Below are 21,564 nucleotides of genomic sequence, written 5' to 3'. Positions count from 1 at the left end.
AGGTACCAAAGTGTTCTCTCAGGTATTCTCTAACATCTAACCCGAAAGTGGGAACCCTCTAGTTTTAGATGTAAAGAATTCACTGTACTTTCTATAAACTAGTTTTCCTAACAAATGTTATTTTAGTTAGAATTGCTTTGTTAGCTTTTTGACATTACAGAAGTGCACCATCATTTTACCTGGCACAGTATTTCACACCTAGTGAATCATATGGTGTTCTATATAGTAAGGCTTGCATGGTTACAAATCCTTAATTACTCATTTTGTTGTCATTTCCACTGCCAGGTGACCCGTACATGAGTACTGGCGCTGAATTCACCCCTCTTGCCTGGTTACAATGAGTGCTGAGCCAGGAATGTATGGGTGTACTGTGAAAAAAAAGGTTGTATAAAACTGTAAAACACGTTTAAAGCAGCATACTGGCTCTTACACAGTACATTATTGTAGAAATTACAGAAACTCTTTATAGTGTGAAGCCAGGAATAGTGCGGACCTCTGATTTATCATGCACAGTCGTCATAAAGCATAGAGCTTCATTGTTGCAACTGTTGTTCGTGTTTACTGTTAACATTAGCACCATGTGAGACATCATGTGACTCCACAGAACCTCCAGAGAACCTGTCTAATTACATGGGTCTGTACTGCGGTTGGGTCCTTAATACAGGTACTCGACCAGGGTGCAGATAGTTTTGAGATTGAATTGTAACTGTACTGTGCCATGCCGCACTACTGGGTGGAAAAACAGCTGTAGCTATGATGTTAAGAGGAACTTCAAGAGACATAAAACTTTTCATGTTTAGATGATTTTCAGTTAACTGCATTTGGAATCTTGCGCTATTAAAATATAAATGTGCCAGAAAGGGTTCTTTGAAGCGATGACATATAAGAGCCTTTTTTCCCTAAAGAACCCTTCTGTAGATTTTTCTTTAAAGGAACCATTTTTGTAAATGAGATCTCCAAGTGGCAAGAACCATTTTAAAGTTTAAAGAACCTCCAAATTATTTAATGATTCAATGCCAATCAAATGCTTTTTCCTGTGAACATATGTTCAAGAACCATTCAGAACCTTTAATTTTTGGGAGTTTATGGTATGACAACAATTAATCTAAGACAGAGGAGGCATGCACGTGTTTTTTCTGAGACACGTGTAGCCAATCACCACATCTTTTTGAACTACTGCTCACACAACTGGTACATGAGTCGGCAGATGCTCACTGTTGGCCGGCACCGCTGCAGATTGACAGAGAGCAGCAGGGCCAATTGTACAATTGTGCTCTCTTGGTTTTCCAACCACAGATGGCTGGGGCGCTGTCAGGATTCACTCTCGGATCCTGGCAGGAGGACCCAGTTAAACCACGTCAGATGACCCTTTTTACCCATTAGAAGTCGCACTTATCACCGGCGACAGCATATGTATGGTATAATTTCACATTAATGGGTCCATATTGTGAGAAACTGAATTTTCCTTCCTTTTTTGGAATGTAAGAGTTTGTAACATGTAAATGTGGGTCTGTAACAGTGCTAAAGTTTCAAAACTGTAAACACTTCAGTCCATGTAGTCCATATATGTTAACTAAGCTGCAAAAACAGCTTTTATTGTTTATGTGACGTCACGAAAACCAACATATTTACAAATCTTTTGCCTAACAGCAGTTTAGCCCTGCCCATTCATGCTGAAGTTCTAAGGAGTTTTTCTGGACAGATTTTTTAAGGAAATTCTGTTGAAAGTGAAGAGTCTGAACTTTCAATCAACGTTACCCTGTGACATTTTATTATGATTTGAATTTGATGAAATGCTGTTGTTGTGCACCCTGTCTAGTTTTGTAGAAAGAAAAAAAACATCCCATCCCAATCATTTTTATCAAAACAAACTGAAAGGAGTCAGAAGTGTGGACCTGACCCTGCTGACACAGAATGCAAATGTAATTCGTTGCATAACTCACTATATAAATAAATGTTATCATGTTTACATTTGAAACGTGTAGCAAAACAAAGTAATAACTCTTGACTTCTAAGAGTCAAAGAGTCCAGCAGACAAGAGGAGCCAGATATTTTTTTCTCCCTTTGTTTTTTGTTTATTTTCAATCAATGAGAGGAGATTGTCTTGCTGGACACAACACAGGGTGCTTCGATTTAATTACCGGAGCTTACATTATTCAGAGACCAGCAATGTCAGTTTATCACCCTTATCTCAAATGTGTGTATTATGTAAGACTGCTAATGCCTAAAAGTGCGTTCTTGTGTTCCCAAGATCGCATAGTCATTTGGGATTAACCCTTTTAACAACAGTGCCCCACACTTCACACTCTCATAACTACATATTAGTTACTCAGCACTTACTGAAAAAGGAGTCTTACTTTTAATAACTGAATAACAAGCTTGCATTTTAGGTGTGGCATTAGTGCGGACAAGCTGTTTTATGTTATGGTCCATCAAAAATTTTGAATCTGGCTGATCTGAATCGCTTCAGTCAGTTTGTAGAGAAAGATGGAAAGATAGTTTGGTTCTAGGTAGCTGTATATTATTTGTAGAGAAATGGTGTTGTGTGGTGTCAGAGTGCATAATTAATTCTGATTATCTCTGTATCTTGCTGAACATAATGAATACTTACCATCTCTTCCAGCACTTTAAGAGCCCAGACAGGTGGAAAATATGGTATAATAACAATAATCATCACTCTTTCAAAGGTGCCGTCTCAAAGGACATTACATTCACCGTGTAATTTAAGTATTCCATTGTGTTTGAGTGTGTGAGAGTTCATCGCTTGAGGATTTCATGTCTGCCACATACCTGAGTTTTTCCAAAGAGGTCACAAGGACTAGGTCTTATTAGGACAGACATACCTAGGAGACCAGAAAAAAGAAACCACCACATCTATTTATTCCTCAGGGAGTGCTGAAGTTGGAGGCCTTTCAGCACCTTCTGTTCTGAGGCGACATCTTATTGAGTTCTCAGAAGTCAGTAAACCTCTGTCGGCTCACTGGTTTGAAGGCGAAGGAAGATTTACAGGTGACGTTAATGGGCAATGAGTAGGCATCTCTGGGTGATTGCAAGACTTTGATCTAGCAGGCAAACGACTTCACCTCAAGCCACCCGTCACTTAGGGCCTTGCTCACTGGGGAATGAGACGCGCATTCATTGTGGCAAATCTCATTGGTTTCTAAACAGCCCACCAGTTGGCATCTTTTGTTTTCATTGACATGTGGATGGTACCCTGGGACTGTCCTCTTCTGCCTTTATTTGAAAGCTGTGGAGGTGCATCTGCTCATTCTCTGAGTCTGTCAGGCTCCTCTAGGGAGCCCTCAGAGGACTCTGCTGGGTTTGGGCATTGCTCTGTTGTTTACCACATCCTGGATGCTACGCTCAGTCTAAGTATGGCAAGCTCCTTTGTGTGGGCTGTAGGTCCATTACCAGGATCAATACGTTTCTCCTTGACACTGGACCACACAGAATACCTTAACCTCTATGCAGAGGAAGAAATCATTGCATCCTCATTTTAAATGATTCTTCTCTTTAAATAGCACAATCTCATCATTCTGCCTATTACGCCATGAAAAAGCACAATGTGACAATGCCACAGGTTTATAGATTTTGGTCACAAACTACAGCTAAGAGAAAAGAAACTAATATGCAGACATAAACTCAAGCTTTTAGTTCTCCATCATTCTTAGTCTATTTCCAACATCAAACAGATGGCATTAATCTAAACACAATGTTCAATGTGTATTTTTCCTTTGACTTTCCTCTTCATTATGCAAGTGGATTTTTAGTACATCAAATCTCCACAGAAACATCTAATGAAAAATGAATAACTTGTACCTGAGGGCCATTTTGCCTAGAAATTAAATAAAGGTGGTCTCTGACATTTGCAGTGTACTGTTTATACACTTTACTATGGAGAACATACATATATATATATATATATATATTATATATATATATATATATATATATATATATATATGCATGTTTTTACCCATATGCATTTTAAATGCGAAAGCCTAACTCAGTCAGTAGTAGATGCCATCGTCTCTGCCACTATGGGACCTACATGTTTGTAGATGTTGTTCGGAGATGTTTTTACCGTTAGACATCTTTTGTTTGCTGCCATTTTGTTAACAGTTGTCACATGTTGTAGCCTTCTTACTTTGCAGAGTAAGAAGAGTCTGAGGTTGAAATCGTTCTCCTGGGGTTTTCAGCCTGCACTCCAATTAAGTGGAAACATCTGGCTAGTCAAAGTGAGACACTGTGAACATATAGACTGAGCCATAGGGTCCTGCCCACACACACACACTTTCACTGAGCAGGCAGTAAAGCATTAACCCCGACTAGTGTCTGCATGTTGACTGCCACTCCACCCACACAACTGCCAGGCCACGGATTGTTATAACCTTACCAAGCATAAAATATCTAAGTCGCATGCATGGAGTACAAAAATAAAGGTCACTTGAGGTTTGGCTCCGTGTATTGTTTATTTTGGGAGCGCCTGGGGTAATAGATTTCACACTATGGAGAGGGAGGCACTTCCATTTCTGGGCCAGATTTGTTATAGCTGTTTGCCACCTTTCAGTCAATAATTGAACGTGCAGTTTGTGTTTGGCAAACAGCTCTGTATTTTGGTTAGTGGTGTAAAAATGCCCCCAAAAAAGTCTGAGATACAAATGAGGGTGATGATTAAACTGCGTAGATTTTTGAATGTGATTATAATTATATGCAATAAAGCATGCACTCCTTTTTGTCCAAAATACAATTCTTGGGCTGTTTTAAAAGTAAAAATGTATTAAAACTGTAAATATTGTACTACATTGTAAACTTATATCACACACACACACACACACACACACGCACACACACACATCTTCCAAACTGCTGATCCTCCTGGGTCCACGGGGTGGGGTGCTGGAGCCTATCTCAGCATTCACTGGGCGGAAGGCAGGTAACACCCCGGACAGGTCTATCCTATATATCCCCAAACCTGTAGTTTTCTTGTATTTTTTCCCTGAGGTCTACTTATGATGTTTGTATGTGTTTATGTACCAAAAATAGACCATTTTACGTCACCATTTTCCTGACATTGTTTGTCACAGTTTTTGTTACTGTGATTTATATGCTGATATATGTAAATGATCTCTGTTTGGATTGGCTGTCCTGTATTGTGTCTTATTCAAAAAGCAGGCAAGGTTGAAACACTTCTCATAATTTCAATGTGAATAGGCAGGACAAAACTGCTGTAGATTAAATGATGAATATGTGTAAATTTTGTTTTTATGACATCAACTCCCTTTAGAACATGTTAACTTATTTTCATTGACAAAAATCTGTATTTTGACTGGGAGTGTTCACATTTCTGCACCATACAATTCTGCAGTTGTCCTTTGTATGGGCCTAAGATAGATTTTCCTTATTTTTTATTTTTAGTTGAATATTTCACTTATGTTTGAATAAAAGTGAAGACGTGAAATGTGCAGTATTTATTTTTGTTTAGGTAACATCTTTTCAAGCATTAGAGCAAAATCAAATTTGAGTTGATCAAAGCATTTTACATACATTTCGTTGGGGGTGCCTGTACTTTCGACTGGTAGCATAGTGGAGTCGGACTGAATCAATTCCTAAAAAATCATAATCAAATGGAAATTACTAACTCCCCTAATATCAGTCTTTGCAGAAACTATTCCGTCATGCTGTATGAAGAGAAGAGTGAATGTAGAGCCTCTACAGTTGTGCTTTGCTTAATCCAACAGCCTCCACTCACGTTCCAATTGATGGGATGCTTTATGCCTCTTGTCTCGGCTGTAATTATGAAGTTTTATTAGGTCTTTGTGGAAGATTAAAACACTATTAGCACTGCACCAACCATCATACTCTCCAGCTGTTGCCTTTGTTTATAAGCAAAGTGTTTTATGACACCCGCTTTTAGTCACCTCTACAATTACGGATAATGGAATCCAGTGCTGGTACAGTGGGCAGGAGAAACATTGGTGGGCTCATGCTCATGTGGGCGTAGAGGGAGAGAGATGGAAAGAGATGGAGAGGAAGGCAGAAAAGAGAATGATCTAAGAGGGGATGAGAAACAGCGCTATTGAATATGTTAATGGAGGGTGTAGAGGACTGAGGAATAGAGTGCAAGGTAGACGGGAGGCAAAGTAAAAGTGCTCACGATCTGTAAATCAGTCTACCCACACAGTCTTACCTGTGTACATGAGACCATGTATGATAAAAGTACTCTGATGTCATTTGATGTTTGTGAGGTAATCTGTACACGTTTGGAGACGTCCAGCCATAGAAGGGTTTTCTGTAGTTTTTTTTTCTTTTTTTTTCTTTTACTGTTTCTCACATTTTCCGCAAAATGATATAATGGCACATACAGAATTACAACAAGCAGAAGTAAAAGCCTTTTTCCAAATAGGGCTGTTTAAAATAAGCTCCTCTGTCAAAAACACGTGGCTTGTATTCATTAACGAAGACAAGTATTCTACACGTTTTAACGAAGCACAAGGCTGTGTTTGAAATGTGCAGTGTGTACTGTGGACTGCATATTGTACCAGTAGATACTGCATACATGGTACTGCATGCTGCTCCTCATATTAGTGTAAAGTGTAGTATCCAGTGTGCCACAAGTGGGTCACATGACTACTAGGCAATCACATCCGTGGTTACATCCTCCTGAAATGCACTGATTTGTGACATGTAGTATATCACGGAAGACACACTGCATGACCAAGAGTATGTGGACACCTGACCATCACACTTAAATGGTTGTTGGACGTCCCATTCCAAAACAATGGGCGTTATATGGAGTTGGAGTAACTGTTGGCACTGTACTTTCTGGTACGTAGCGTTCTTCTGGCAACCACCAAAACCCTGATTTATCCAGTAGACTGCCAGATAGTGTAGCATGATTCATTACTCCAGAGAACATGTTACAGCTGCTCCAGAGTCCAGTGACAGCATGCTTTACACGACTCCAGCCACCACTTGTCATTGCACATAGTGATCTTAGGCTTGTGTGCAGCTGCTTATAGACCATGGAAACCCATTTCATGACACACCTGATGCACAGTTCTTGTACTGATGTTGCTTCTAGAACTCTGTAGAGATTAGGTGATTTTTACACTCCATGCACTTTAGTACTCTGAAGAGTTTGCGGTTTGTGTGGTCTACAGTTTTGTGGCTGAACTGTTGTTGTTACAAGATGCTTCCATTTCACAATAATAGTCCTTACAGATCTAGCAGGGCAGAAGTTTCACAGACTGTCTTGTGGCAAAGATGTCATCCTATGACAGTGCCACATTTAAAGTCACTGAGCTCATCAGTATGACCCATTCTACTTACTGCCAGTGTTTGTCTATGGAGATTGCACAGCTATGTGCTTGATTTTATACACCTTTAAGCAATAGGTGTGACTGAAACACCTGAATTGAAGAATTAGGAGGGTTTCATATATATCCAGGGGTCACATACCCCTGGATATATACTGTAGCTTTGGTTGTACCGTTAAATGCAAAAGTTTGGGTGCCACTGCTAGGATTGATTTTCTAAGTGAAAATGAGTTAACACATCCTCTACAGAGAAAACGGTTCTGCACATATTAATGCACAATTGCTGTTTATTTGCTGAATTTAACATATTGGAAAAAAAAATGACTGTTGCAAAAGTGCACATATTATGTTTTCCATTATGTTAAACGCAGTGAATAATTATAAAATATGCGCTGAAATTTGCAGAAAAATGGCATATTTAACTTTGTTCGCTTTAGAGGGTGTGTTAATTTAATTTTAGTTAGAAAATCATCAAACCTTTTGACTAGAGATGTTCAAACTTTTGCACGTGACTGTACACTGTAATATTTATCCAGAATAGTACCCCTTCTAGGCATCTTTGGGATACTTGTTTTTTTACAATGTAAAAAACATAGTTTTTGGAAATGCATATGCTATCTTCATTATTTCAACTTCACAATTAATATTTGCTTTGCATTTAAGTCTTTGTACAGCTTTACTCTGACCTGAAATTTGGTGCAAACCCAAATACACCCTGAAAACTTTCTGTCCATGTCTGACCCAACCTGAACCTCATCATCAGATTTTGAGTGCAAACTTGACCCAGCCCAACAAAATTTTGTCTAAACCTGAACCAACATCAGGTTTAGAGCCTGAAACTGATGAGAGTCCAACAAAGTTCTGTCTGAAATTGACAGAGCTGAATAAACCTTGAAATTACCATGTAACAACAATAATAGCTGTCATTAGATTATGAATAAAAAAAAATCATGAAAAATGATTTTGATCAACAATCCAAACATTTCTAATCTGGATAAATTGTCCATTCTGTGCTGTTCTCACACTGTGCAGTGCTCATAGGCAAGATGGTAGTCTTCGCCTATTTAAACCATAAGCTTTAAACTCTAAGTAATGTCTTTATAAATAGTATACATTTAATCAGGTATCCAAAGTTTTGACTGACGTGTATATACTTGGTATCAATATTCTAATTAATCTTCTCTCTTTCAGGTGGTGGAAACCAACTTGGTAGCTTTTGATTGCCACTGGATCATCATTAATGAGGTGAGTTTTTTTATTTTAAAAATAATATTTTATTGCAAATGAGACAGATGTGCTGATTCTTTATTGTTATACAAAACTTTTAGAAGATGAATCCAACATCTATAATTAATGATGTTCCTTGTCCATGTGTGCGAATGAGCAGAACACTTGTGCTGGAAGGTCTGCTCTTGCCAGCCAAATAAGGACAATTTCCTGTGTGCTGATTCAAATTAGGACTGGCATACCCAGGCAAATCTACCGTTCCAGGAGAATTAAATGGGATCCATAGACAATAAGGCATTTTACAGAGTGTTCATCTGACAAGGAGAAATTGCAGAGAGGATTTGGGGTTTAAGGGTGGGTTCCCCTGGCTGTTTCTTTCTTTCTTTCTTTCTTTCTTTCTTTTTTTTTAAACGAACTGAGAAGTCTTTTTCTATGTTAAGAGCTATTCATCTTGCCAGGATTAAGGATGAAACTTGGCACAAGAGCTTTTTTTAAGCCATTGAGGGCCAGAGTTTGTAACCTGTGTTCTAAGAAAATGTATGTTCTATCTGATCTAATTCTAAACTAAAGATTAGATCTGACCAGTGTGTACTCTAACACTGTGATTACACATGTTGGAACAGAAAATATATTAACATGCTGGGCTAGATGTACATTTGAGTGCAGACACAGTGAAAAATGTGCCTAGATGTGACCATGACATGCTCACAGTGAGTCTAAATTTAACATTTCTTAGGATTTACTAATTTGGTGCATAGTGCCACAAACATAGTGCACAGCTCTGCCTACTAACTGCACACTCACGAGATGCAATGCACCAAAAACATGTTGAAATAATGGAACCGTCAACCAGCTTGGAACAAAAGAGAAAATGATGATTTTTTGACAAAGAGATAGCAGTTATACTACATGAAGGGCTAGATTTATTAAGAGAGACACTAACTACAGACAGTCCAGCAACACTTTGTGCTGGTAGGGGTGGCCAATTCAGCAGATTATCCACTGAAAACATCCATGCAAATGAACACAGGCACAACATCATAAGTAACATTTGACCAGCACTATATAGAACATAACCACATGTTTGGCTCATGTGCTTTTTGTATGAAAGCCCATTTCCACCAGGGAGGAGAAAAATGGCTGTTTTAGGTTTAAACTGTGACTCATTAGGTTAAAATAATGACTTACTCTTTTTTAAGGTTTTGACTTAATAAGTCAAAGTAATAACAAAGTAAAGAAAAAAAGAGTTATCATTCATCAAGAAAGTATGATTTTCCAAACATTTTACGAAAATAACACATTATTTTGACACATGTCAGAAATTTGAAAAAAAATGTTTGTTTTGAAACACATTCATTTTCAGCTGGTGGATGAGCTGAGTTCTGTGCTGAGTTAATTTGGAAACTGTGTGATATTGTAAGATCCCTTTTTAATTTCACTGAGCGCACTCACATCATTTGAGAAGTACATGACTTTGACTGTAACCTCTTGGCTATGTGCAGCACATCAAACAATAGCTGTGGCATTTCTGTCAGACGCACACATAAGCTACAGAAGCCACAGTGTGCAAGACTAATGAAGTAAGAAGTATCTTTAGTAAAGCAGGGGTTGTGGAGCTAAAGAGTTTCATTATGTTTTCTCAACAATTGTTTGGAAAAAATGCTGTCAGAGTTTTTAGGCAAACCCTGCTCTTTAACGCTGTAAAATACACTCAGATTTATTTTGGAAATAGCAATTTAAAACATTGTTTTTCTGAAACTATTTGGTTGTAGTTTTGTTCATTTCCTTCATCACATTAAGAATGAAATTGCATGGTAGGCATTTACAACAGATTTCTTTTTCTGAGAATAAGTAATCGCATTTGAAAAACGCTCTTTTTTTTCTCTGAGCGCAAACAATTGCAGCCAGGTTAGTAGTAAAAATAAGCCTTTTCAAAATGAGAAAAAGTGAGCTTTTCTCAGGCGTTAAATAGCGCACAAACAGTATTTACTATCACTCTTGGTAAATCAGATTAGGTGCTCCATTACAATACACTCCTTCCAGTATTTTGTGCTTTGAGAGAGAAACTCCTGTGCATATGCAAAAGAACCGTGACCGCCCCTCTGTTCTTTTATAGGTGCTATAGGAACACTGAGCCAAAAGCAGAGTGTGCAACTGCACAAAGCATTAGCAAATCTGCTCTGTAGTTCTTCTTTATCAAAATGTTCTACATTAATTTTATTTTACTCTCAGGAAATAGATTTTTTAACAGTAACACGGACTGTGCTCACATTTAGGCTGCGAATAGGTGGCATATTTTGATGGCATATTTTGCCCTGCACCTTCTCACGTCTTCTCATGCACATTTGATCCTGAGAGCTGAAATAACATGATTCTGTTGGTAAATGTAATTTCAACATGTGGTTGAAGCTTGTACTTCTATCTATTCACTGCGAATGCCGCTGTTGTTAAAGGAAGCCTTCCACCAGAACGTCTGAGATATTACTGCAAAATTGCAGCTGTTTTTAGAAGGCGGAGAAAATTTGATGCAAAAGTGGTCGCCACGAGTTGCTTGAACTTTAGTAAATCGAGCAGGATATGTAATCAGCCACACGTCTTAATATCTCCACTCATTTTCTGCATGATCTACCCATGTTGTGTGCAGTCATTCTTCTTATGCATGAGAGAAGCACAGTTTGCAGTTCCCCATGCACACAGCCCATTAACTATGCATTTAGGCTTGTGCTCCAGTTTTGTACATAACATGAGGGCACAGTGTGTCCGATTTGCACTTAAAACTGGTGCAAAAAGCTTCGTACATTGGGCCCCCTGCATATATGCGTCATTGTCTGCCCTAATTTGGGGTCAGCTGGTACAGAATCTAGAACATTCCTCCAGAGTCACGTTGCATAATCTGTTTCTTGAAGGTCACAGCACAGTGCAGCACAGCTTTAGTGTTTTCCCAGTTGTAGTGTCCCTTGTTCAAATCATGAAGGACCTGCTAATTAGCAGATGAGTTGAATCAGGTGTAATGGAACAAGGCGAAGGCTAATCCATGTAATGCTGGGGCCCTCCAGGACCAGATTTGAGCAGGGGGCTCCCATAGATCAGGTGGCTGCTATAATCAAAACTATTTTCGAAGATTCCAACACTTAATCTCTCCCAGTGCGGTTGCATTATTTTACATTATAAGCTCTATGAAGCTGGGCTCTGTCCAAACTAGAGCACTAGTAAAGGATTGCAACTTTCTTTCCCACACTTCAGGTTTATCAGGTTTCTATTAATTAAAATTGTCCTAAAGACCAGACACTAAATCCTCAGGACCAGGAGGCATTGCACAAAATGTGACTTGATGCGGTTGCAGTAAGCACTCGCAATGCATCTGAACTAACAGATGTAACATATGCAGCTACCTGCTGTAGCTACACTATAAACAATCACTGCAACCTGAAGTTATATGCAGCAAAGTAGTGGTAATTAAACGTAAATTTTACGGCAATTATTGGAACTTGAAAAACTGTTGAAATTTGTTTAGTTTCCTAGTTTTAGCCTACTACAACACTGTAAAATTACAAATTATGATGAAATGTCTTACAGTACAATACTGTATATTTATAGTACTTTACTGGCAACTAAAGTACTAAGACATAACACTGTAAATTTCACAGTACATTTTGCTATAAAAGTACAGTATAGTACTGTGTTTATAGTGCTTTACTGGGAACTGAGCTTCCAATAACTTACTGTAAAATTTACAGTAAAACCAAAACATTCTGCAGATAGTGTAATTCTATTCCAGCTGAAAACAGAGAATTTTAGAAGCAATAACACAGAGAGCCAATTCCCATGTTTCTGTCTGGCCGTGGTGGATGCTGCCATTAACGGAAGTCCCAAGAAGGTATTTTTGAGAAACATCTAGCAGTTTACACCTGATTTTAAGAGATAGAGATAATTCCACACAAAACAATAATAAATTGAATCCTGTACTTCCAACATCTCCATGAATTTTGTTGCGCAGTTCTCCATCCGATGCATATGCATGAGGGAAAGAATTTTGCACATGCCACATAAACTACACTTTTATTCTTGTGTGTGTATTGTATACATACCATGCATGCTTTTCTAAGCAGACTTCCTCCTATTTCTGCCTAAAAGGCTTAGTACATCTGGCTCTCAGTCTCTAGGTGAGAATGTATCCAGATGCATCTTACATGTATAACAGAACCAAGTTACAAATGAAAGTAACTGAATGCTTTTAAAGAGGGATAGAAAATTGGATTGTAAAACGAGTGCAGAGCATTTTCGTTGTGAAGGGTACTCAATGCATGCACCCCTTTGGCAGAGGACACTGGGTTTTGTTTTCCTCTAATACTAAACTGTATCTCGCAATTACGTGAATGAAGGAAGTTCAAGGTTTTTGAAAGATCTTGTGCAGTGCTGCCAGAGAGTGATTTTTAAGGATTTCAAGTAAACAGAAGTTGTTTTAAATGTGTTAGACAGAACTGGGATATTCCGATGTTCTTGCTATGATGAGTAGACAAATGTGAAAAAGTGATGCATATCATTTGTGAGCACCTAATGAATTAGTAAGTACATTCAGTAAATATGTATGACCTCAGTCTGTGGGTCTTTCTAGTATGAAATTTTCCATATCTCGACTATGTCAGAGTAATAATATCAATGTCAAGAAAGCTGTAATACTGTGAGTCTCTGAAAATTGTAAAAAGCTGTGTTGTCCAAATGTGTTACATCTAAAGATGGATGACATTATCTTCGCTTTGACCCCTTACATTGCTCATGCCTGGCCTGACTTGACAGCAGTCTGAGCAGGGGACTTGTGCCAGAACCCTAACCCTAAACTAGGCCATAACCCTGCAGGCTTCTATTTGTGTCATTCTGATTTAGCTCCACTAATTAAGCATCAAGGGCCTTTTGCGTTCGTCAGCTAGGGGTTCCAAAAAAGTAATTGGGCTGGGGCGGTTTTTAGGTTCATTTGAGTGTGCCTGTCCTCTAGACCGTCGTCAAGTAAGTTCTGGGAGGTTGATTCGACCACTCAGAGGGACTTGTGCACCCACTGTCCCACGTGCCACCCTGGCGGCCATCGCTATTCTTAAAAGGTTAATTAATGGCTGTCAAAACACATTCCCTCTCTGAGAGCAGCAGTCGTCTAGTGCACAGGTTTGCCTGTGAAACATGCGAATGACCTCTCCGACGAGGATGCCAGCCATAGTGGTTGACATTTTGACCGGTGTCTAGGATCAAGTGCAATTTGGTTCCAGTGCTGGAGAACGTTGCGTGGAGCCCTGCCCAGCTTGCCAAACTTATAGGCAGTCCATTAAACTATATCTAAATGTCACATTGTCTGTAAATCTCACTTAAGATCCATTTAGATGATCCTCGTAAATTTGTGAGTTTCTGAGTTTAACCCAGGAAGCTGCAGTGAAATCGCTGACAAAGCCCTTAACTTGGGCAGTTACATATTAGCTCAGTTTATCAGTTGTTATGTGTCATTAGTTTGTACAGAATGATAGTTGTGGTCCTAAAATCTTGATTGTGTGAACCACATTCAAAGACGTTATAAAATGCTCGATACCTGCACACCTATGGCCACCTCACACGTGTTGAATTATAATAATAATAATAATAATATAATGATATAATAATAGGGTAAAACAGGGATGTCAATTAAAAAAATTACATCAGTTTCACAAAACGTCCCAGTACTCATTCACATCAGGAAAAAACTGTAAGCTTAGCATCACAGAGCCCCAAAAAGAATTAATGCAAAAAATAACAATAATAATATACATAATTCTATTCGTTGAACACAAGTTGTGTTAACAAGAAAACAAATCTGAAAATGATGGACATTATAAAGATGACTTTCTAAGGACTACCAGTGATATTGCAGGTAAAAATGACAACCCTCCTCCTGAAAATGAGGCATGTCAGAGGGAACAGCTGGGTGGTTCTGAAATGCACCTTCATTGGGGGGATGCGCCACATCCGCTCCCATCATGTCACCCCCAGCCCTGTCCGCTCCACTCCGCCTGCCAGCTGAAAACATGGCCCCGGGCTAAAATTAGCAACCATTCCTCTCTAGGTTGCGCAAGGACGAGGCAGCACGCAGGCGTGTCCCCCTTTTCCCTCTCTCCCCCTTTCCTCTCCGCATCATCACTGCACTCACCTTCCTCCCTCAGATTAGCACCCGTGCAGGGAATAGCTATAACACTGATGGCCATTATAAATAGGTGGTCTACTTAGGCTCTGGTATAAATAGCTGAACCATTTAGAAAAAGGAGTTTGGTGTGGAGGTGACCTCGGCCTGATGAGAGAAGGAGGACAGTGACCTTGATGCGAGGGGAAAGTGGTTCACTGTTTATACGCGAGAGAGTTGTGTACATGAGGGAATTATTGTTTGAGGAGGGAAAGCTGTTGGTTCGTGGAGCGGTTGAGAGCTCTTCTGCTGAAAAGCTCTAGCGGAAGTGTGTCATCAGCAAGAGTGTCATACTTCTCAAATACTTTGCAGACATGGGTAGAGTAGCCTTGAAAACAGTATTTCTATGAAATAATAACTAAAGTAAAAATAAAAGTAGCCTAGCAAAAAAAAAAACAACTTGAGTTAGAGGTACAAAAGTAGCAGTTTAAAAACTACTGAAGTACTGAATAACGTATAGAACTGCAGTGGAACAGGATCTATCAGCTTAAGAACTTAAGTTTAAGTGCATTTCTTCTGTTTTTGGTATAAACATTAAAGCTGTGAGCAACAATAACGCAGTCCAGGTGCTCAACTAACAGAACAGGATGAACTTTAAAGGGGAATTCCGCTGATTTTTCAAAATTTTCGCGTAATTAAGTCATTGAGACGTAAACAGGTCATTTAGAGTGACTTGATGTGAAATGGTTAATTATAAAGAAACTGAATCAAATTTCACCACAATGGTGGTGATAGGAACCAAGGGTCACAATGTCTATATGATAACTTTGTGAGGGAGCTTTTAGAGGCGTTAAACACTTCGCATGTCTGGTTCCTATCACTACCACTGTGAACAGTCATTTCTCTACAGTGGAGTATTTCACATCAAACCACCCTGAGTAATTGTGTTTACATCTTAATGATCAAATCATACAGAAATCGTACAGAAAAATGAGTACAGTTCCCCTTTAACCTAGAAACAGATTTAATAATTCATTGTGAATGGCCAAAATTCAGCTTTCTGTGAGAAAAGTAACAGGTCGATCACTTTCCACACAAACATGCGTATTGGTATTATGTTTAGAGAAGTACAAATCCATAAAAATTTTACTTCAGAAAATGTAATTGCTCATAGGTTGCATATTTTCCCTGCATTTAACGTTACCTAACACCTTGTTAGATATACATTCAGACTTTGGCTGCAGCCCCTTTAAAGTTGTCTCCCTGGTCAAATTAAGCATTAGTCTTCAAGTAGTTTAGAAGACAAAATTCCTGTGTTTTGATTTTCCACTAAAATACAATGACTTTTGCTCTTCTGATTTTTGTTTGCCTCACCACTAACACCAATGGGCAGGCAAAGTAATATTAATCAATAACATCATGTTTCACCTCCCCCTCCCCAGAAATTCCACCATGTATTTGGGCCACATGCATGCCCGCATTTAGTAAAATAAAATGTATCAGATAGAATTCAGATCACTAAAGACTTGTTATTCATTGTTTAATCAGAGTATTGATAAATAGCACAATAGCATATAGCAAAGAAATAGAATTTAAGCGCTATAAAAAAAAATTCAAAACTTTCAAAACGTCTTTCTTGCTCACCTACAAAGACAAGAATCACTTCTGGTTTTGAAAATCATACACATTTCCATCACAATATATTTCAATATTGTTGAAGAATCAAATTTTGCCTAGGTCAAATGAGAGACCTCTGAAAGAGACAGAAATTGTATTTTATGGCTACTGTGAAGAGGGGTTAAAGGATAAGAGTAGATTAAAAGCTCGTGCCTCAGGATTAAAGGGTTGATATCTGTGTTTCTTTCATATTCTTTATGTTAATTCCTTCTCCTGGCCTTTCTTTTCTCTCTCTCTCTGTCTCTCTCTCTTTCTCTATCTCTCTGTGTCTGTCTCGCTCTCTCTCTGTAGGAGATATCTGACATGGATGTGCAGGAGTTGGTGATGAAGTCTATAGGGCGTCTGACTCTAATCAGACAGACCTTCCCTCTGCCTCAGAACACCAGCCAGCGCTGCGTCCGCAACAACCACCGCATCAACACCTCCCTCTGCGACCCCAAAGACTCCAAAGCTCAGACACTGGAGGTACTCCACTCAATCATTCTCCCGTATCCACACCATTATTGCCTTATCTGTGTATTCGCTCTTGTAATTAAATCTGTCTGTTGATTTCTTTAAAGAGCTCTTTGAAATATGCAGATGTAGCACTATTTTGTCTCTGATTTCAGGTTGTTTGGTGTTAGCAGTGTTTGCTGACTAATGTGGATTTTGAGTGCATAGTACATTCAGTTCAGTTTTACTGATGATGCACTTTTTAGAACAGACATTGTCACAAAGCAGCTTTACAGAAAGCTGGGTCCAGACCCATAATGAGAGAGCTAAGGGTGACAGTAGCAAAAAAACATTTCTGAAAGCATGAGGAAAAGTGGATTTCATTGTGCGCTAGGAGCACTATTATTACTGTATGTAACAAACTGAAAGTGCAAAAAGTACTAACAGTATTTTTCTTTTGATTAAGTAAATGATTCTGAGGACACAGGAAGCGTGGATGCGGACAGGGCTGCAGCACCCCAAGATTTCAGGATTGCAACTGCAATCTGTACTTATCATAATTTGAGCATAGTAAAGACTCATTTGTGCTTGTTTTAGAATGGAGTTTCTATTTTTGTATTTTATTTATGTATTTTTGTAACCTGTGGTAGCTGTATACTGTTTAATTGCTGTCCAATTCAGTTTGAATGAATGGAAGTGCCCACAGCTCGTGACTATACATACGCCAGTGCACACAACTTAAATGAGACTGCAAGTTATTGGTCGTAATTATCAGCTATAATTTCCATTTACCAGCTAATATTATGTTATAGGGACGTGTTGTCAGACGTATTGTCACATATTGTCACGATTGCCATTTTAATACCAAAATGTGACAATTCTGTTTTTTTTTCAGTAATGATATTGAGTCTGTGATGAGATAAATCTGTCGGCAAGCACACCAGAAATCACATGGTAACCAGTGGTTGTTGTTGCCGTTTGAGTCATTAAGATAGCTACTGGTTGCATGTAACGTTTAGATATCGATGTGTTCCTTTAGCTAACAGCTATTTAGCTACAGTCTACAAATTATAAAATATTTCTTACCTAAATGTTTGTTCCAAGCAGTTATGAGCTTAAAACATCTGTGTTATAAGCTCCAGGTGTTCTTGTACAGCTGCTATAGCACTTCTGCTAGCATGGTGCCAACATAATACTGCAAGACATAAGGTCCCTTTAGGAATTTAGCATCATAACCAAAATACTCAGCTTCTGGTAATTTATTTCAAGTAAAATGATGTGAAACCAAAAATGAAAGCTTTTTTTGATTTACTTTTTTCTTTGAAACAAATGGAGCGCCTAGCCCCACTGGCCCACATGTACCAGCTCACGCTCAACGTACGTTAGACGAAAGTGTGTGAAAACCTGACCATAACACCTGTATGAGCTTGTTGGACATCCCACTCCAAAACCATGGGCGTTAAAGGGGAACTCTGGAGAAACTTCCCTACAGTGGTGGTGATAGAAACCAGACGTCTGAAGTGTTTAATGCCTTTAAAAGCTTCCTCACAGAAACTTATTACACATAATGGTTATGAATGCACTGCCTGATGAAAAATACATTGTTTTACTAAAGTTCAGAGATAAGGATTTGGCCTAAAACATAAATATTTTTAAAAGCCATTCATGGTGGAGGGGTGCATGTAGGACACTGTGAGGCAATATAGTCCCAAAAAAAATATTTTCCAGATTTACCATATTTTACAATAACATCACAGATATCAAAAGACGTGTAGGTTGGTCATTTTGGATGATAAATAAAATGACTGTATTTGTGTTGTAGACACTGCAACCCCTGATGCCTATCACCACCATGGTAATATGGAGTTGCCTCCTTTTGCATCTATAACAGCCTCCACTCTTCTGGGAAGGCTTCCCATAAGATTTTGGACTTTGGAATTTTGTGCCCATTCGGTCAAAGGAGCATTTGTAAGGTCAGGCACTGATGCTGGCCGAAATGGCCTGGCTCCCAGTCAACGATTCAGTTCATCCCAGTTCATGTTCAGTGGGACTGAGGTCAGGACACTGGAGTTCCTCCTCATCAAACTTGTCAAACCACATCTTTATGGACCTCACTTTGTGCTTAGTGTCACTAGAAGAGGAAATGGTCTTGCCTAAACTGTTGCTACCAAGTGAGAAGCATATAATTGTCCAAAATGTCTTTGTGTGGTGTAGTGTTAACATTACCCTTCACTGGAACTATTGGGCCAAGCCCAAACCCTGAATTACAGCCCCTTAGTAACAATAGCAATAGGCTGAAACACTTGAACTCAGTAATTAGGAGGGGTGCTGTAAGATGGTGTTGGGATTTCCTAGAGGGGACATGACAAGGCCAAGTAGACGAGTGTGCAAACCAGTATGGAATGAGCGGTTAGCGTTTTGTCTGCTTTGATACATCTGATTTTATTGTATGTTGTGTGAGATTTGGTTGCTTCAAAGTGTATGTGTCTGTGCGTACATATAAGTGTTCATAAGTGCGTGGAGACGGAGGCAGTCGTTCGAGCAGTGGAGAGTGTTGCGTTTAGTCTTGCCTTGTTTGGTAGTGTGGAGGGAGAGCAGCTCAGTGGTCAGGAGCACAGGCCAGAAGAAGCCCAATTTCACACAACTCTGAAGCGCATCATCTCTCTCTCTTCCCCTCCCTCTTCCTCTCTCTCTCTATCTCTCTCTCTCTCTCTCTCTCCCTCTCTCACTCTCTCTTGCTCTTTCCCCCTCTCCCTGGACCACTGTTCATTTCCCCCATAAGTAGAGGCTGTGTTAACTCCAGCACTCAGGCTTCACGTGCCCCCCTGCATGTCATCTCCATTGCATTAAACCGCCATCATCTGTCGTCATCATCCCTCTGACCTCTGTGACCAAAGCTGGCTCTGCCTCACTGCCCTCCATGCCCCCCCCTTTCTGCAGCTATCACACCAGTGGTCAGCATTGCAGCACTGAAGATGGTCAGTACCATTGATTTTCTTTGTGATCCAATACTAAATAATGTGACGGGTGGTGTCCTGATGCTATTAACAATGCCGGATCTTTTAAAATGTGTTCTTGTGCACAGAAAAGTGGAAATATTTGTGATAAAGGAAAATGCAGATATTGGTGATAATATATCCATCTGTTCAGCCTTCAGCAGCATTCTTGCTGAAATTATAAGGAGTGTTTTAGGCTGGACTGCTTTTTCAATGAGGCACAGTATTAGGACATCCAATTAGAACAGAGGTCATTTACATATATCAAACTTAAAGGTGCAGTAACAAAACAGCTTAATTTTGGTTAAGTAAAAAATTATGTATGTATGTATATATATATGTTGACCATTTTTGGGACGTATAACCTCACTAACATTATAAGGGGAATAAAACGCAAGTTAAATGTAGAATGTAGACAGATGTATTAAAGTGATTTGTTTAGGAAAAGGCTTGGTGTAGATATTTTTAGATTTGATACAAAAGCAGATGTCACGATCAATTATGAAGTACTGAGTAACTTAAAATGTCAGTGATCAAGTATCAGTTCTTGAACAAATGTACTTCACACAAGTATACAAATGCTTCAAGCTATGCAAACATGATTTCATGAATTGTTATGTTCTAAAATGTGTCGTGGCGCAATTCATAATGCAAGTGCAAGCTGCATTCTGAGCATTGCAGCAAGGCGCACTATAGCTACACCAAGCCTAGTCAAGCTGGCTTGTACCACCCTCATGGCAGATTAGCAGTTTGACAAGGACTAGTTCTCTCACATAAATATATAATCGATTATCATCATCTCTTCATTCCAATGAAAGAAGTAAAGTAGAATACACTCCTTTGCTGTCGACATGTAGTGTAGTGTCTATTGTAATGACAGTAAAGCCCATTTATAGATGCTCTCTGTGTCCTCTGTCGCCCCTTAGAGTGTTTCAGCTGCCACAGTAACATTAGAATACATATGTTACTATAAATAACTAGGCTAACTTCGTGACTCTTTTCTCTGGAGCCTTTAGGATATTGAGGACATTTGATTTTTTCTGTTAATAAAACAATTTCTGAATGATGTTGTTGCATTTATTTTAATATGTGAAGAATGTGATCTAGCAAATCTACAAAATTATAGATTTTTATTCAGTTTGTGTCACAAACTGTCATTCTGAACAAGAAAACACATGAATAGGAATGTTAAGTCCTACACATCAGTCGCCCTTTGTCATTATTTTGATTAAATAAATTATTAATAATTGATTACCGATCCAAATTCAGTTGCGAATGAGATCAAACAGTGAAGCCTAGTGCACGTTTTATTTAATTATAGAAAACATGGCAACTCACAGAAAGCTCTGATTCTACAGGCTGAAATGTGTTGTGCACAAAGACACTTTGGTATCTGTGAAATCTGGTTCATATAGTTGAAACATGTACGTCTTGCCATTGATTTCAACAAGAGCTATACATTAACAGACAACAGCCACCAACAAATGGCAGTTAAAATTCCACAGTTAGTGTTTTTTATTACAACAATAATTTATTGTTTTTCACATTAAAAATGGAATAAAATAAACACACTTTTGACCAGATTGCTTGGGCTTGAGAGTATGTCTTGGGCACCATGCCCATTGCGAACCACTGTACTACACCATGAAATAAATAGGCTCCTAAAAGAAGAAGGAAAAACATTGCGCAACTGTTGAATCCCCCATAGTGTCAGCTTGCTTCATCTCCAACTAAAGACACCGTGTGCTTTTCTCTGCGAGATAAAAGCCGGCGAGAA

General features: G+C 38.9%; 1 protein-coding gene across 1 annotated transcript in view; it reads left to right on the top strand.

The window, feature by feature from the left end:
• grid2 (glutamate receptor, ionotropic, delta 2) overlaps positions 1-21,564 on the top strand; it is a 588,027-nt gene that overhangs the window by 374,450 nt on the left and 192,013 nt on the right. Inside the window, exons 5-6 of the mRNA XM_036578447.1 lie at positions 8,511-8,564; positions 16,651-16,824. Coding sequence (XP_036434340.1) covers positions 8,511-8,564; positions 16,651-16,824 — 228 coding nt within the window. The remainder of the gene's footprint in view (positions 1-8,510; positions 8,565-16,650; positions 16,825-21,564) is intronic.

This window comes from Colossoma macropomum, unplaced genomic scaffold (assembly GCF_904425465.1).
Source record: "Colossoma macropomum unplaced genomic scaffold, Colossoma_macropomum, whole genome shotgun sequence".
Taxonomy (NCBI): domain Eukaryota; kingdom Metazoa; phylum Chordata; class Actinopteri; order Characiformes; family Serrasalmidae; genus Colossoma; species Colossoma macropomum.
This window is presented reverse-complemented; position numbering and strand designations above follow the sequence as displayed.